The 17,031-nt window shown below is 45.0% G+C and overlaps 1 protein-coding gene across 3 annotated transcripts in view; it reads left to right on the top strand.

Moving 5' to 3' along the window:
- Positions 1-1,710: 1,710 nt before the first annotated feature.
- HEMK1 (HemK methyltransferase family member 1) overlaps positions 1,711-17,031 on the top strand; it is a 149,952-nt gene continuing 134,631 nt past the window's right edge. For all 3 annotated transcript variants that reach the window (XR_773990.1, XR_773989.1, XM_010561567.1), the window contains exons 1-3: positions 1,711-2,152; positions 2,631-2,722; positions 5,303-5,396. Coding sequence is in view for 1 of the 3 variants with exons in the window: in XM_010561567.1 (XP_010559869.1) it covers positions 1,862-2,152; positions 2,631-2,722; positions 5,303-5,396 (477 nt within the window). In the remaining 2 variants the exon portion in view is untranslated. The remainder of the gene's footprint in view (positions 2,153-2,630; positions 2,723-5,302; positions 5,397-17,031) is intronic.

Below are 17,031 nucleotides of genomic sequence, written 5' to 3'. Positions count from 1 at the left end.
AAAAAAAAAAAAAAAAAAAATATCTGTTCCTTACCTGTGTGCAAACAGGTATTTGCACCAAGAAGTAGCAGACAGGGACTGTTCTTGGCAAGGACCTTGCATCAGTAGCTGGTCTCCTTTATTAATAGTGACAGTAGTGGCGGCATTGTTCCAGCCATGGCCAATTAAAGTCTTATCTGCCTCCCTAACAGCACTAATGGTTAATGTTTTATTCCTTTAGTATTCCTCTTGTGGCAGTATCCCCAAAACAGGGCCTTGGAGTGGGGAGCTGCTCAGGTAAAGACTGTAGCTTATGCATAACATAAAGCTAAATTTTCGTAGGGGCTGCTTATCTTTCTGCTCCTGGTAATGAAGATGGTAAGAAGGGGATCCTTGGGCTCTTAGAGCACCCACCCCTTTGCCAGGAAGTAGCAGGTAAGCCGATCTTGAGATCTTTGCTACAGGGTATTCCTTCTGCGGCTTCCGTGGGCTCTGTTGGGTTTGATTTTGCAAAGGAGGGCAGTGGACACCTGACTCTTCCCACAGTTTCACTGTGCAGCAGGGGCAGGGCAGGCCCCACACTGCTGCCTGTGCAGGTGGCCCATGCAGCAGGGTCCAGGGCTGCTGCAGGGGTTCAGTTGCCAGCATCTCCCCAGGTGGGAGCTGACCCAGCCTCCCCACGTCTCCCTGCAGCAGCACCCTGGGTGCTGCCGGCTGCCCGGGAGAGGTATTTAGTTGTTTGTGCGGTGGTTTTCTGGAGGAATTGGAGGAGGGGAGGTTTGGGCCTCTCTGAGACATGAAAAACAGCCGTCAACAGAGGAATGGGAATGGGCACCCGGGGAAACCCACAGTGGCTCCAGGGACTTCGAGTCAGAAGGGAGGGAGGCCCTCATTTCTGATGGATCACAGCAGGAAAGTGGGATTGTTGTTCTCTTTGTCTCCAGCAGCTGTTTTGTAAAGTTTCATCTCCTTTGTCTCCTGCAGTCATCTTGTTTGTTTTTCTTCCCTTTCTGTCTGGCTCTGCCTGTTCTCTCCTTTAAGAGACTGACTTTCCTCTGGCAGGGTTTGCCTTTTCTGGCCTTTGCATCTTTCAAGTGTTTCTCTTCCCTTTAGTTGCACCTTGTGAGCTTTTCTCCTTCCTCTGCTCTTAGCAGCTCAGCCCTGGCTCTGCAGCTCTTTGCCTGCTCTCTGGGGATGGTGACAGTGTAGAAGACCCTTGACCCATGGAGTCAAAGTCTTCTGTGAGCGCACCTGCTAACCTAGGACTTGTGGTTTATGAACAGAGAGAGGAATAAAAGAAGGAATCTAGGGGAGACTGAAGGTCTTCCTACAGGGAACCAGGGTGACCCACCCATGGGGTGGAGAGCCAAGGGCTGGAGCTGAAGGTTGGTGTGCCTGTGGCTTTCTGGGACTGAGGACAGGCAGGAGTGCTGTGCCTGCATGTAGGCACGCTCGCTTCTGCCCTGCCGTGGGTATGGACTGGCCTCTTAGTAGCTCTGGCCTGTGAAAATGGGCAGCTCTGCAAAGAAATGGATTGCAGTGGCAGAGCTGGTTAGCTGTCACCTGAGTCTTTTCTCGGGGTAATCCTTTGTTACTCTTAGGGTGTGAGTAATTGTTTTTGTATCTGTGGGCTGGGATTAGGGCAAGCAGTCTGCACTCTCTCAGAGGGGAACCTATGATTTGCTAGCCCAAGGGATTCAGGCTGTACTTTTGCCTCCTTTTGTAGACCAGAAGAGCTGCAAACTGGTGCTGTTTTTGTGCTGCCCTGAGGAGAATCCACTGACTGGGGTCAGCTGGTGCTTAGCCACAGTGGCTTGTGGTAGCACCAAGTGTCCTGTGAGTCTCAGCACTGATTAGATCAGCTGATGGCAACAAGGAACACATGTGGAAGCCAGGAACTGATTTCACAACAATGAGATGCCTCATCCACCCACCGCTCAGGAGATTGTTCGGTCTCTCACTTAAGTGCATGCCGGGGGGGTTGAGTCAAAGTAAAAGTCCTATCGTCAGTCCGAAGTGGTCATCTCTGAGGCAGAGCTGCAGTGCAAGACCTGGGCTCGTGACTGCCACCGATGTGGTCAACTACTGGCAGAAAGTGTTTGAGACAAATGGGATCCCTGAAGCGCGAGAGTCCAGTGAATGTATCGTGTCATTTGTCCTGGGAGCAAAAACAGTTAAGTAATAGGAGGAGAAAAAGGTCTCTGTGTGCCTCTCACTTAGTCGTTTTGATTGAATCCCCTACCTTTCTTTTTATCTCACTTATAGGAAGTAGAACAACTTTTCCTTAGATGGTGGAGAGGGTGAGGCATAGTTTATTAATGCCAGTAGAATGCTTGGGGTCTCTTAAATGCCTTCTTTTGCAGAGACTGAAATGTAACCCATGACATATACACCCGTACTGTACCCTGACTTGCTTGGTGGAATGATTCTTAATTTTATTTATTCTTCTGAGCCCCGAAAAGTAGAAGAACATTTGTACAGGTTTGTTTTTAAACATGCAGATAGGTTCTCCTAACCATTTGTGGTTTCCAACAGTCCCAGGCATATGTGTTTGTCAGCATGCTGGGTCTCCCTGGAGGATACCCTTGGGAGGGTGCAGAGGACATCCATATGGCACAAGTGGGCAAGTTTTAAAGTTACCTTGTGTTCAGTTTCAGAGCTTGAACTCCAAAAGCCTCCACGCTCCGCTTACAGCAGTGCAGCAGGAGCAAATCCAGCAGCTGAGCAACAAGCGACTAGAAAGGTAGGAGCATTCTCTTACAGTCATTCCTTTGGAGGGTTTTCCTTCAGTCTTAATGCAGCCAGAAGAATGGTAGCAGAGAGAAGGCAGAAGACCATTAGCAGCTGACATGTCAAGTAACAGTGCTGTGTAGGTCTCCCATGGTGACTCAAGTGATGGGCATTTGCTGTTGTTGTCAGGTAGTAAATCACCTGTCTGTCTTGTCTGGGAGCAAAGAGGGTTTAAGGGATGTTGCAGAGGAGCTGGAAACTGGCAATACCGACTCTAAGTTGGGTACATTTTCATTAAGCCCTTCTGTGCTTAGAAAATTTAGCCTTGGCCCCCTCTGTCTGATTCAGCACTCTCTTCAGCTGCCAGTCCTATACTGGTCTGTGGTGTTACTGTGCTTTCCTTTCTTGGCTTTGCCTGCAGAGGGATTTCCCTGGTGTTTAGAGGTATTCATGGCTGCTGCAGCTTTGGTCTTCATTTGGCCTCCATTTGTTTGCTCTGTGTGAGCGGTTCTTTTAGCACAAAAGTTAAATGGGTTTGGTATGAAGGAGTTACCTGCAATCAGGCTGGGCCTGGGGAGTAGCGTGTGGGGAGAGGAAATATTCTGGAACTTGGATCATTTAGAAGGGTTGGGAGATGCTTAGGAGTATGTTTGGAGGTAGCATCCTCCTGCTTGTTTATGTGAGCGTGGTTATGATGTGGATACTTATTTTGCTGTGCAGATTAATTCTGCCACAACTTATGCAGAATAGGATGTGAAGGTTTCTCAGGGAGTCAGTGTGTTAACAGTGATTACTCTTTGTAGGATCTGAGTATCTTCCCTGAAGTTTTCCTGCTGCTCTTGAGTCTTGTGTTAAGAGCAGAAATGCAAAATTCCCAGAGCTGTCTGACTTGTGAGTTGCTCTGTCTTAAGTGCTGTTAAGGTTGCAAGAAATATATGCTATTCTACATGAAGAAGTGAGGTATGGTGCCTCACAGCAGCTGAAAACATGGCCCCAAAATTCATAAATCATGGAATCATGGACGTTGATGGGGACTTGTGGAAATCTAGTCCACCCCTCCTGCTGAAAGCAGGATCAACTAGAGCAAGTTGCTCAGAGCTATGCCCAGTTTGGTTTTTAATACATCCAAAGATAGATACTATATAAACTTTCTGACAGCCTGTTCCAGTGTTTGACCACACTCACAGTGTTTAAAAAAAAGAAAAAAGGGGGGTGGTTCTTAGGTTTAAATGGAATTTTCTGTGTTTCAGTCTGTGCCCTTTGCCTGTCTTTTCACTGGCTACCACTGAAAAGAGTCAGGCTCCCTGTTCTTCAGTCCATCTTACCAGATACATATGGTTATTGATGAGATTCCTCTCCCCTGCCCCTGCCAGCCTGAGCCTTCCTTTCTCAAGGCTAAACTGTCCCAGCTCTCAGTCTCTCTCCTTGTATGTCAGATGCTCCAATCCCTTAATCATCTTAATGGCCATTTGTTGGACTTTATTCTAGTACATCCATGTCTCTACTGTACTGGGAGCCCAGCACTCCAGATGTTTCCCACCAGTGCTGAATAGAGGGGAATGATCATCTCCCTCGACCTTCTGGCAAATGCTCTGCCTAATGCAGTTCAGGAAGCCACTGGCTGCCTTTGCTGCAAGGGCACATTGCTAGCTCATGGTCAACTTGTCCACCCGTTCCTCAGGGCCTTTTCTGCAAGCCTGCTGTCCAGCTGGTTGGCCCCCAGCCAGTACTGGTGCATGGGTTTATTCATCCCCAGTTTATAGGACTTCACATTGCTTTTTGGTGAATTTCTTGAAGTTCCCGTCAGCCCATTCCTCCAGCCTCCTGTGGTCCCTCTGAAAAGTAGTACACGCATCTGGTCAGTTAACCAGTCCTCCCAATTTTCTGTCATCTGCAGACATGCCAAGGGTGTTCTCTGTCCCTTCATCCAGATCATTAGTGAAGAAGTTATGCTATATTGGCCCCACTCTTGACCCCAGGGGTACTCCGCTAGTGGTCAGCCTTCAGCTGGACTTCGTGCCACTGAGCACAGCCCTCTGAGCCTGCCGGTTCAGTCAATTTTCAGTCTACCTCATTTATTTAGTGCATACTTTGTCAGCTTGTATATGAGGATGTTATGGGAGACAGTATTAGAACCCTTAGGAAAGTCAAGATAAACAGCATTGATTACTCTCTTCTCATGCACTGAGCTAGTCATTGTGTCATGGGTGGCTATCAGGTCGGTCAGGAATGATTTCCCCTTTGTAAATCCATGCTGACTACTCCCAGTCACCTTCCTGTATTTAGTATATTTGGAAACAATCTCTAGAACTATTTGTTCCATCACTTTCCCCAGTATAGAGGTGAGGCTGACTGGCCAGTAGTTCCTCACATCCAGTGCTTGATAACAAACTCTTTTGTGGGAATGGAGCTCCCACAGCTCCCTTAGAGCGCATATGCACATTGCATATGCAGTTGAGAGCCTTGGGGGTGTCTAGGTGCATGCCCTCAGAAGGGTTATCTGGTTAGTAATGAGGTAAGCATGGTATTGAGTGCTTTTTTGTGTTACAGAGTGTAGTTTTAAAGTGTTCACACTTGCTTTTGCCTGCCACAGAATGCCGGTGCAATATGTGCTGGGTGAGTGGGACTTTCAGGACCTGACTCTGAAGATGAAACCACCAGTATTTATTCCTCGGCCTGAAACAGAGGTATGAATGTGGAGAACGTGGCGGGGGCGGGCTTGAATCTGTGAATTACATCATACAATACAATCACAGCATTGCTATGAAGATGCCCTGTATATCATGAGGTTGTAGTGATGAGAAGGTCAGATCACTTCTTTTAGAACAGGGGGGGATTCTAAGCTTGTGATCTGGAACTGGTGCTGGTGAACTTTGCCTCCTGGCTCAGAGCAAGAGATGTTGCAAGCTAGCGTATCACTTAATTACACAGAGATCCATCTCCATTGATGGAAGGACTTGGCTTTTTTTCCTTAAAGCTGTTACTGGAATGCTGCTATTGGAAAATGGTAATGGACTCCAGAGAGCCTGTTTGTCCATGTGCAGACTAGAACAGTGCAGGCTGGTAGGAAATGGTAGCTACCACCTGTCTAATGGCTCCACAGCGGTTTCTGGACAAACACTGGAAACTGAAGGGTAAGTTTTGACCTGGGAATTAAACATGAGTGTCAGTTGTAAGGATGTAAAGGACAGCCATACATGATCAAGTTAAAACTCCATTTTCCCCGGTGTTCCTGCTGCTAGGGAAAAGCCTAAGAACTAACTACGTGGTGACACTTTCCCTGACAGTAGCCTAGTTTTCAGCTCATAGACCATCCTAGCAAGGAAGTCTTTCTGTTTGCTAGTCCTCAGGAGGTTTAAGGTTTTGTGAGGGGGGTTTTTTTGGTTTTGGGTTGGTTCTTTTTGTTTGTTTCTTTTGTTTTGTTTTGGTTTTTCTTCTGAGAATTCGTATTCTTCTGGAGCCTGTGTTAACTTTTGGAGATTAAGTGGCCTCCATGGCTTGTCCATTTAGGAGTCCAAGAAGCTTAAACCTGTTTCAGTCTAATGGTAATTTCTTCAGTCGTTTGCCTGCTGGTTGATGACTGTTGTAATGTGCTGGCAGCCCTCTGCTCAGGTCTCTATAAGTAAGGGCCCATGCTGTAAAAAGAATGAAGAGGATCATTCAGACAGAATGTCCCCTACTGACAGTGTCAGAAGAGGTGCCAAGGACCGAGTGGGCTTTGGAGATGGGAAGACCACCTTAGCTTTTTCTGGGGAAGGGATAGTATTGGGAATGTATGAAGAAAGCAGCAGCTCAGTAAAGAGAGGATGCAGTCTGCAGAATCCTTCATCTGACACCTTTTATTTCACAAAAGTTATAAGGCAAAGACAGCCTGTGCTTCTGTTGTGCCCTTTGAAGAAGAGGGTGCTACGGAAATCCATGAGAGGGTTGCAGATATTTTAGCGGGAGTCAGCACAACTACCGCTTAGACATCTTCTCATCACAGCCTGTAGAAGAATATTCAGAACAAGACTCTTAATTTGATGTGGGGCATCAGCAACATCTCCTTGAGAGCCTGCTGGGCCCTAAATCATAGTGGTGACACTTGTGTCCAGACAAGGTGTGAGCTCTCTGTTGTGTCTGGGTTTGATCACTCTGGCAATTAAGTTTGGAGATAGGACTCTAAGGAATAGTTTTGCCACTTGGAGCCCAGCAATGGTTAGCTTTTTTTATTGTCAACAGTATTTCTGCTCCAGTTGATTCAAGAGAGTATTTCCAACCTCTAACTCCCCATTAATTTATGGATGCGATGCAACGTGAGCATTAAAACCAGGGAGAACTTGCATGTTCTGCCAGTCAAAACATCTGCTGGCAAGGCTTCCTCTGGTGCTGTGCTCTAATTCTCTCCATGCTGTGCCAGGCTTCAAACAAAGGCCTATTGTGTGGAGTGGAAGCCAGGGTGGCTAATGCCTGAGAACGTTGTTAATTGTGCCCACATGCGTGATTTTGGTAAAAGCATCTCCGCTGGCCCAAACTGAAATGCAGTGCTGTGTAACATGCCGTGTTTGAAACTGCTTAACATACCCTGGTGCAAATCTGTAGCATAAACAGCTTAACCCAAACCTTGTCTTTCTGGGAAAACTTTATTTGACGTGTCACGGTACTTACTATGAAGGCACATTTTTAACGCATTTATTATGGAAAGCCAGGAGTTTATGATGATAGCTCAGGAATGGAGCTCTGTTGGCAACTGAGATTTTTCTTGTGATCTGGTGCTGGGGAGGTTACTTGGACAGGAAGAGCATGGGGAAAAGACCCAGCTATTTAGCAGCACCTGGCAGGACATTACTTGAGGCATGTGCTGCTTCCAGGAATCGTGTACTGTGTGTAACCTGTTGCACAAAGTGAGTTGGTATCCAGATGGTTGGTCATCTCTGACTCTGGGTTTTGTGTGGTGTGTTTGGGTTGGGGTTTGCCTATGTTTTGCTTCATCAGAGTAATTTTTCCAGACTTCATTGGACTTAAAAACTGTAGTGGTGGAAATTAGTTGCATCTGTTGCTCTCTTTCTGTTCAGGATTTGTCTGCAGCATTGATAAAACAAATGGTGCTGGAACTTTTCACCAAATAATACCTGTAAATAATCCTTGTTCTTTAGGAAGCAGTTCATTATCAGCATTGATATCCCAGGTTCAAGTTGCTTATCTGTGACTGCATACACAAGCCACATGGCAAGTCTTGTCCTTGGTTGAGTAAATGTGACTCCATAAACTGACTTATTAGTGCAGATATACAAGCAGCTGCAAAATTTGCTTTCTGATTATATTTATGTAGCTTCTGCAAATGCTCCTGCTTGTTGATTCAAAGACTGAAAAGAAGAGGAGCCATGTTTATCACACACATTTTGTTCTATGGTTACAACAGAAGGGTTATGACTCTTGCTCCCAGACGCGTTGGTAATGGCATGAAGGTGAACACAGTAGGACATAAACCACCAGCATTGTTTCAGTCCTGGGGACAGAGAGACACATGCAAAAAGAGAAGCTCAGTCGTCTGCTTAATTTTGCCCTGTGTGAAATTTGCCCCTTTGTAGTCTATTTTGTTCTCTCTGCTAGCTGAGCCCTCTCCCGTTTGCTCCCTCTGGGAATATTTTTTCAGCACATGTGGCTTCATTCTTCTGTTCTGTGGGAATCCGGGTGGGGAGGGGACAGGCAGCTAAAATTAGGAAACTAGCAGGTCCTGTTTAAGCTCTGAGAGTGGGATAACAAAGCTGATTGCATTCAGTCGTAAGTTCTTGGCCTGCAGGGCTGATAGATACTTCTGTGAGCGCAGGCATACTGTTGGAGGAGAGTTTTGTTAAGCAGTCCTCAGTCTCACCTTCCTCCAGTTACCTGGCCCTCTGTGAGCAAAGCTTTGGACTCACTGCTGCAAGCACTGAGTGGGTTTGCAAGGGGTTGCAGAACTCAGCGTCCTGCCTTGTGGGATCACCAGACCCAGGCTTCTGCAATGGGGAGGTGTTTGGGCCAAAGTTCAGGGGTGTTCTCAGTCTCCTGAATTATCTTTGTTATGCAATTATTATTGTAATGTCAAGGAATCCCTGTCCCAACATTGCTTAGTCACTGTATTAATGGAGAAGAAAGTCCTTTTCCCAAAGCAAGGCCTTCTACAACTCGAGCAGTTGGTATGTGGCTCACCAGTCTTTTACCCCTAGAGGGCACTCCAGGCTTAGGCTGGCGGAGTTCCTGATGGTGTTATTTCCTATTAATTACTATAGGATTTCTGGTGTTTCTGATCCCCTCCTCTCAGATGCTGTGTTGTAAAGCAAGTGAAGGCTTATTTGTTCAGTGGGAACAAAAATGGCCATCTCTTATCCCTTGCAACTACTGTGTGGGTAGACTAATTTTCTTGGTCACTGAGTTTTGGTTTTGCTGGAGGAAAGCTGCTGAGAGGAGAGCTTCAGTTCTGTTTGGGAGGATTGTCACAGTCCCTCCATCCCCTCTGACCCTCAGGCCACCCAGGAGTCCCCTGGTGACACCTCCTTGACCTGTTGTGATCTTGGCATGAGCTCAGGCCCTACATAATTATTTTCTGTAAGCTTTGTCATGATGGCTGTGTCATGAGAACAGTCCATTGTCCTGTAAGGGGGCGACACTGTAGGGTGAGGATGTGTGTTTAGCCTGGGAGACATCTTAGGGAAAGAAATTACAAGTCTGTGCCATGCTGAACATTTTTTAGTAGTCATGCAAAAAAGATTGCGGTTGCAATCTCCTGTGAGAGCAAGAAAAAAGACTTAGTGGGTCAGACTATATGGGTCTGTCTAGTTCAATGTACTCTGTCTAATCGGGGCTCATAGCAGATGGTGGGGGAAAAATTACAAGGGAAAAGATAGGTATGGGAGGATCCCGCCCTTCTTCTGACAGTCAGCAGTTAAGGACTGTTCTTAGCCAAAGCTGGATTTGGGGTCGTCCTGCTTCATAATCACTAATGGATCTGTCCTCCATTAATTTGTTTAATCCTCTTTTGAGTCTGTCTGTGTCTAGCCTCCATGACATCATCTGACAGCAAATCTTTCTAATTTTGTATTGTAAGTGGGAAAAGTATTTTCTTTGCTTCTGGTGCTGCCTGCTTGTTTAACAGGAAAGCCCTTACTTCTTGCTGTGTAACACATAAACCATTCATGCTCTCTATAGCATTTGTAATTTTTAGTCCTGTCGCTGTCTAATCAATTCTTTTTCCACTTATGATTTTTAAGCTTTTATCTTGTTTCCCAAGATAGATTGTTTCTTTCCCATGATAACATGCTCAGTACACCGAAACCATTGCTGTTTACTTGCATCTGTCAGCTGAATGGCAGTCTTTGTGCTGGGGTGCTCTGCAAAAGCATTTTAGGCAAAGATTTGCTCAGAGAAACCTTTCATGAAGTTTAACCTTATTTTTAGCTAAACATAATCATTGACCTTTTAAGAAGGTCAAGCGCACAGAGAAGGGAGGATTTTTGCTTCCTGACATGTATATGCAAATATACAGATTGCGAGGTGGGGTCTTTCTCCAGTGCTTTATGTTAAAGCAGTTTACACATTTTCTGTTTTAATCAGTGCTACAGCGAAGCTTTTGATGCAGGATGGACTTTCATTTCCCTAATTTCATTGCCACAGATGGTTAGTTGTTGGAAAGGTCAGAAGGTCACACTGTCTTGTGAGTACAGCCATTGATCAGGAGTCAGGAGATTGGCTTTTTTTTCATGGTTTTGCTTCTGACCCGTTGTCTCTTCAAAGGGAAGGCTGCTTCTCCTTTTTGTGTCACTGGCTTCCCAATTTGGGAAATGAAAAGGATAATGGTGCCCTATCTTGTACATAGCTTAAGGTCCCTTCTTGAAATATATATAGACTTCTATAAGGTATATTGAACATAAGTGCAATAGGGCATTATTTAATAGATCAAAATTTAACTGCTATCTGTCAAAATGTATCTGTAAACTAATGTGCTAAAGTTGGAGCGTTACTGTTGTGGCTTCACGTAGATCAGATTTTGCCCAGATGATAGGCAATAGTTTATCAGTATTTTGGAGGAGAACAGTATTTTCTGAAAGTGGGCTGTGGCACAGAGGCTGAGGAATGGGAATTATGAAGGGATCCTGTTATTGCTGCAGAGCAATTGGAATTGCTCTTTGAGCTAGGCACAAGTGTTTAATAGGATCATATATGCAGAGACAAATAATGCAGCCTGTGCCTTGTGGCTGAGGGGCTTCTGCTGCCAGGAGAGCTTGGAGAAAGATTTGGGGCTCATGGATATTCTGACCACAAGCACCCATTTTCAGTGAGCTGCCCAGCAGGCTGATGTGATCCTTGCATGTGTTAACAGGGGATTGCCAAATACAAGTAGCAGGATTAAATAATCTGTGTACTACAATAGTGGAATAGTTGCAAAAATGTCCAGTTATGTTACTGACTGGTTGAGAAAGAAATGGAAAACTAGGTTTGGAGAAGAACCAGTAGGTGGATTAACAGCTGGAAAAATATGCCTTGTTGTGAAAGACTGTTTAGCTCATCAAAGACAAGCTTAGGGGTTAATTACCTGGCACAGGGAGCAGAAATTTGATAACAGAAGTCTCTTTGGTTTCATAGACAAGTGTATAACAAGTACTATAAATGTAGGCCAGAAGAAAAGGTGCACATCTTTAACAGAGAGTGTAATTAATTACTGAAACAGCTTAGCAGGAGTCTATTGCTGGCCACTTTAAAATCAGGACAGGATGTCTTCCTAGGACAGATTTCTTCTTGTTCAAAAGGAAACAGAGGAAGAAACAGGGTTATTCCTGGCTAACTGGCCAAGATGAACTATGGCACTAGTTTCTCCTGGCTTCCTATGCAAGAAAAAAAAAAAGGCTCTGCTAGTGCAGAGGGTTACTTCAAAGTTGGTGATTTCCAGGACAGACTCAAAAATGTAAATTTAAAGCTAAAATTTGCACTGAAGGCAGGGAAAGCAACAGCTGTCCTTTTAAGTCATGCACAAACCTGTTCCCCAGGTTAACTTACATAGACTTTCCTAATATGTTCTCACAGATCTCCGTGTTGTTAATGCCTTTATTTTTTTTTGGCCCTAAAAGAACTCTGTGAAGTCTTTAGCATTTTAATCTTCCTTTTCCAATTGAAAGAGGGTCTCTCTTTGTATGAGTTTCAGCTGAGTAGCTTAGCTCAGCAGCAGTTAGAGCAGAATTTAGGACTAGAACTGGAGAAAAACTAACTACAGAATGGCTTTAACAGGAGGGATGGGACTCGAGGGGGTTCCCACATGAACGGGGGGGGGGAATCCATTCCCTAACCACCAGCTTCTTTCAGACATCCAAGTAACTGGAATTTCGGAGCTAGGGATTAGCGAGCTGGACCAGTGCATCTGTCCAGATGCTGTATCTGGCAGTGGTCAATACCAGTATGTGCAGAGAAAGAAAATACCTTGCTTCTGGAGAAACGTGCCTAGATAGAGGTTTGTGCTGGAGACCTGAGGTATGGCCATTTTACAGTGACTTTGATCCACTCTTCTTGCCCCTCTTGGCCATGGCTAAGTTTAGACATGACAACTGTGGTAACTTCTGTTGTGCACTAACACATACGGGTTGCAAAGGTTGCTGCTTTTTGATGAAGTCATTTCTGGGTGCTGTCGCAGCCTCTCCTCCAACAGATGAAACAGCGCTTGGCATGTGCCCTGACGCATCAGGAGCTGCTTCTGTTGTGCGACAGAGAAGCCAAACTCCTTCCTCAGTATTAGGTGTGCCTTTACCTGTTTGTCTGTCCATTGCTTCTGCATAAAGCCAGCTTTTCTTTCAGGATCAGTGGCTCCTTCTGGGATTATTCTGGTGGTTTGCTTTTTGTACATGTCTAGAGGGAGTTTCATGGGCTTTGTGCAACATTTTCTCTTTCCTACTGCAGTGCCAGGCAGAAGAGCCCAGGACAAAAATGCCATAGCCTGCCTGCCCTCTAAGCACTGGGCTAGCTTGGTGGCTTCATTTTGGAAGGAGGTTACGTGGCAGTGATCTTCTAGGACCATTGCCATGGAGTTAGGTTTTGAGCTTGGCTTCCTGGTGTTTTGTCATGTGCTGATTGGCAGCCAAGTGGACAAACAGGAGGGGAGGGGTGATTTGGTTAGTATCAGATCAGGCTCTATGGAAAGTCCTGGATTCTGAGAACAGAAGTTTCTGGAAAGCATACAAATAAGTAAAACATTCCCAGGAAGCGTGCAAGAGCACAGAGGTTACCCAGGTTTTCATGTGTCTCTTGCTTTCCTCATCCTGTTTGCTAGCCTGGGAAGTTAGAGCCTCTTGCCACCCTGACTCATAGCCCTGGAATCTTGTCTCCCCTGCTTTCTGCAGAGCATGTGGGGCACGGAAAAAAGGGTGCTTCTAGGGAATGCAGTGTAAATTTGTGACCTCCACCCTTGCCTTTCCCATTCTTCCCTTTCTCTTGTTTTTCTTAACCTTGTACTTTTAATCGCAGAAACATCAGATGGGTCATTCACTGTTGTTGGACTGTAGCACATGATTGCCTCAACTCTGGACTTCCGCACAGCTCTGTAGCCACCGTCAAGCAGCGAGAATCTCTGCTGTTTCCTCCCTACTGTCTTGGTGCTGAAAGCTGCCTGACCTTGCGCTGTCTGCTGGTTGGAGCTGTGCAGCTGTGGAGCTTGTGGTTTGGGTGCTGGCAGACACTGCCCTCACACTTTCTTTGTGCAGCTGCAGTTCCAAGAAATACAGTGAACTAGAGACCTGGCTACAGGGAGGGGGAGGTAATACCAAGAACCTGTCAGAACATGAGTGTGTGCTGGGGGGGGAGGTTGGGGAACAGGAGTTGTGGGTGGAAGGGTGAGGCAGAGGCTCATGGGAAGCTGGAGGTGTTCACAAAGTTTTGCGTTTGTTTCACTCAACAGAGAAGATGGGGGGGGGGGGAGCAAATAAATGATAGCGTGAACTTAGGGCGAATCTGGCAGTGAAGCAAGACTTCCTGGAATCGCAAGGTGAAAGCAGGCTATAAGTGGCTTGGCTAAGAGACAAAAGCTTGAGAATCTGAGTGCTGGAAATAAAGTAGCATGAGAAGCAAATATTTGCGTCCTCTATATATGGAACTGCAGGTAATAGGTCTCTTCTAGTCCTCACAAGCTCTTCCTTTGCTAGCGAGGACCAGATAGCCTTCTCCCTCTCAAGGATGTCCTGCATTTTTCCCCTGTAGATTTTTAAATTCACTTCTGGCAAAGACATAGAGGGTCTAGATACTGCCACCTTCTCCCCACTCCATTTTGTGCTAAGCAGCAGAATTTAGGTACCTGAAAACCTGTCACTTGATGCCTGCATCACCTCTAGCCCAGTGCAGTGTAAAAACCCTTCCAGATACTTTGCTTTGCACCTAGCTTACCACACTTACGAATGCACAGGTTTCAGAGGTGGCTGGTGCTCTTGACATCCTCTTGAATATTTATTTGCACAAAATCCTGTCAAATGAGGGAGAAAGGGAAGTTCATTGATTATTGCTGTGCAAGAGGAGTTTGCAACATGCAGAGAGATTGGGATTTAGTCACACTAGTAACTCTGCAGAGCTGTGAGCTGGCCCCATTCCTAAGCCTAGCCTATTGCCCTGACTGTCGAACTATTTGCCTGTAACAGATGACAAAAAGGCCCTGGAGCACACTGGCATTGCTGGTGTGCCCTGGAAAGGCGCATGGCAATCCTGCAAGCTGCAGGGGAGAGGACAGCTGTAGGCCAGTTTTAGCCATATATAAGATTTGCTCCAAGGGACAGTGGTGGCTACTGAGCTCAGTTTTCCAGTGAGTGACTTCTAGCTCTTCCTCTTTGCTATTTGAACACTTCTGTATACCCATCTATTGAATGAAATGTGCAGTCTGCCCCTGCAAGCAGATGTCGGCGGCTCTGAGTCGTGGGGGCTGCTGAAGCCGTGTCCAGGGCCCTCCTTCCCTTCCACCTTCATGGCACTGCTAGCAAAAGCAGAGAGAGGATTTTAGTTTCTCTCTGGTTTTGTCTGTTTGCCGTTCAGTCCCTCCACTCCTTCCAACAAAAGTGGCTTTTGCTGGGGGAAGGAGCTTCTTGCACATACTAGGGGAGAAAAGATCTTAAAAATGTTCCACTTCCTCACTCTTGACACAAATATCACACTTATACCCACGTATGTGTACACCAGGCTCCAGGATAAAAGTAGTTCTGCCAGTACCTGTAGCACTGGTTAGCAGGATTTTAGTGTAGGCTGTGTTGTTACTAACAATAATGACGCATACTGTAAGCAATTACTTGAATTTTAGTAACTCCACAGTTGAGCATTCATCCTATCCATTGGTTAGCATGCTATGGGTAAATGTGGGGTCACGTGTCTCAAGATACTTCCCGAATTTATGATTTGACTTGGTCCTCAATGCGGCGCTTTGGATTATTTTTTATATATTTACAGTTTTTATCTACAACAGTAAAAACAAAAAGATGATTCAAGAGCAGCCAAACACTGTTTAGGTGATGTGGGAATTTGGTTCTGATCTTTGTGCCTTCTGCTTTTCTGCAGGAGGGCAGTTGCCCTCACACAGCTGTAGTCCTGCCTGTTCCTAACCGGAGTTTGTTGCCATGATGTAAAGTGGTGTCATTGGAAAGATGCGGATGAGGCTTCTGGAGCATTGGGTTCAATGCTCTGCTCTGCCGTAGTCCTCCTTGGGATGGTCACTGTTTTACAGTTGCTCATCTGGAACATGGGACCTGTGAGGATAAATGTGTTAAAGGTACTGAAGCGCTTAGCATGTTGCAGGGACAAGGCACCTGAGCAAGCCAACTCATTTTCCTGTTTTTAGACACTATAAAGACCCGCTGATTGTCAAATCTTTGTTTTATCCAAAGTAGCATTTTTCTGTAGTGAAGGACATTTCTTTCTCTGATGTATTGAATCCTGTAAATGATGTGAGTGAAAATAAGCCCCTTTAAACAGCCTGCCATTTCAGTTTAGTGTGCTAGGTTGTGGAGAATTTACCTAACATATTCCAAAGGTTAACTACCTAGGCTGCCAAAGTGTTTTCTCCCAGTGGAATTTTTATAATTTCATCTCTCAACCTTTAGAGCTGGTGATTAAACTGACAGTTAAGATGGCTTTTAGCAATGGTGGCATTACATTAGCAGATGTTTGCACTCTGAATCTGTTCAGTCTGAGAAGATATGGGGTATCCTACACAATAAAGACCACAGTCTTTGGCTATCTGCTGTTGTCTCAGTTACTCTGTGTCTGGGACTGGCATCTCTTTTTAGCACCTTCTGCCTCTTTGTTGCTCTTCCCCAGCTGTGGCTCTAGTCAGATTCTTGTACAGAGGTAGGGAATGTTTGTCTTGAATCGTATTTTGTAGTCTTTGTATGAATACTGTAATGCATGGCCAGAAATACCTAATCTCCCAAGATGAGATTTGAAAGTGGTTCTGCTATGTTCTGCAAAGTGCTGTAATTTATCAGTTTCTAGTGGTGACATCTTGGAGATGATGGTGTGCTTGGAGAGCACAGATTTTGGCTGGATGGCTTGCTAAAATGCTAAGAAGTATCTGAAGAATACGGTTTCAAAACAATTTGGGATAACTTAATCATTCATGATTTCTGAAAAGGAAACCTAGTGACAAGGGCAGTGGGCTAACTGGGCATGCTGTCTGTCATGGTTGCTGGGTTTTCCTGATTCTTTTGCAGATGTTGGGGAAATGTGGTTTTCACGTGAAAGCTCTGAGTGAAGACGACCGTGATACCACAGCCAGTTAATGCAGATACTCTAATTTAATTCAACATCGAATAATCTGTACTAGTAATTTTTTTCATAATTTGCCAGTTAGAATACACCTTCTGTTTTGCTTGCCAATTGAATTTATTTCATAAAAGAATTTATTTTCATAGTTATTGAACTTTTTGATTGTAGTGAGATACTAATGTCTGGAAAAGGATGTAGTTTCTTTATGTTGTCACATTATTTTTAATATCTTTTAATTTTGAACTATTATGATAAGCATGTATAATGCAAGAACTAGCCTTTGCCTCAGTAAGAAGTATATGAAATAACCAAGACAATAAGGCAAGGGAGTCAGGAAGTAGGATACAAAGCCGAAGTAATACCAACATCCCTTTTTTAATACACATGTGATGAAAACTGAAATCAGTCATATTTAAATAGGAGCTTTGGCAAGCACTCTAAAAATACTTTCACCGTGGAATGTGTAAAGTAGAAGTTCCATTAAAAACTCCAAGGTTGAAATTACTAATGATAAGCCTTAAGAAAGTTAATAAATGCTGACAATAGTTCTGCTGTGTGAAAGTTACATTTGGACGTTTGTAATCA

This window comes from Haliaeetus leucocephalus, unplaced genomic scaffold (genome assembly GCF_000737465.1).
Source record: "Haliaeetus leucocephalus isolate CR32 unplaced genomic scaffold, Haliaeetus_leucocephalus-4.0 Scaffold148, whole genome shotgun sequence".
Lineage (NCBI taxonomy): Eukaryota > Metazoa > Chordata > Aves > Accipitriformes > Accipitridae > Haliaeetus > Haliaeetus leucocephalus.
The sequence above is the reverse complement of the archived record's forward strand: the minus strand, read 5'-3'. Positions and strand labels throughout refer to the sequence as shown.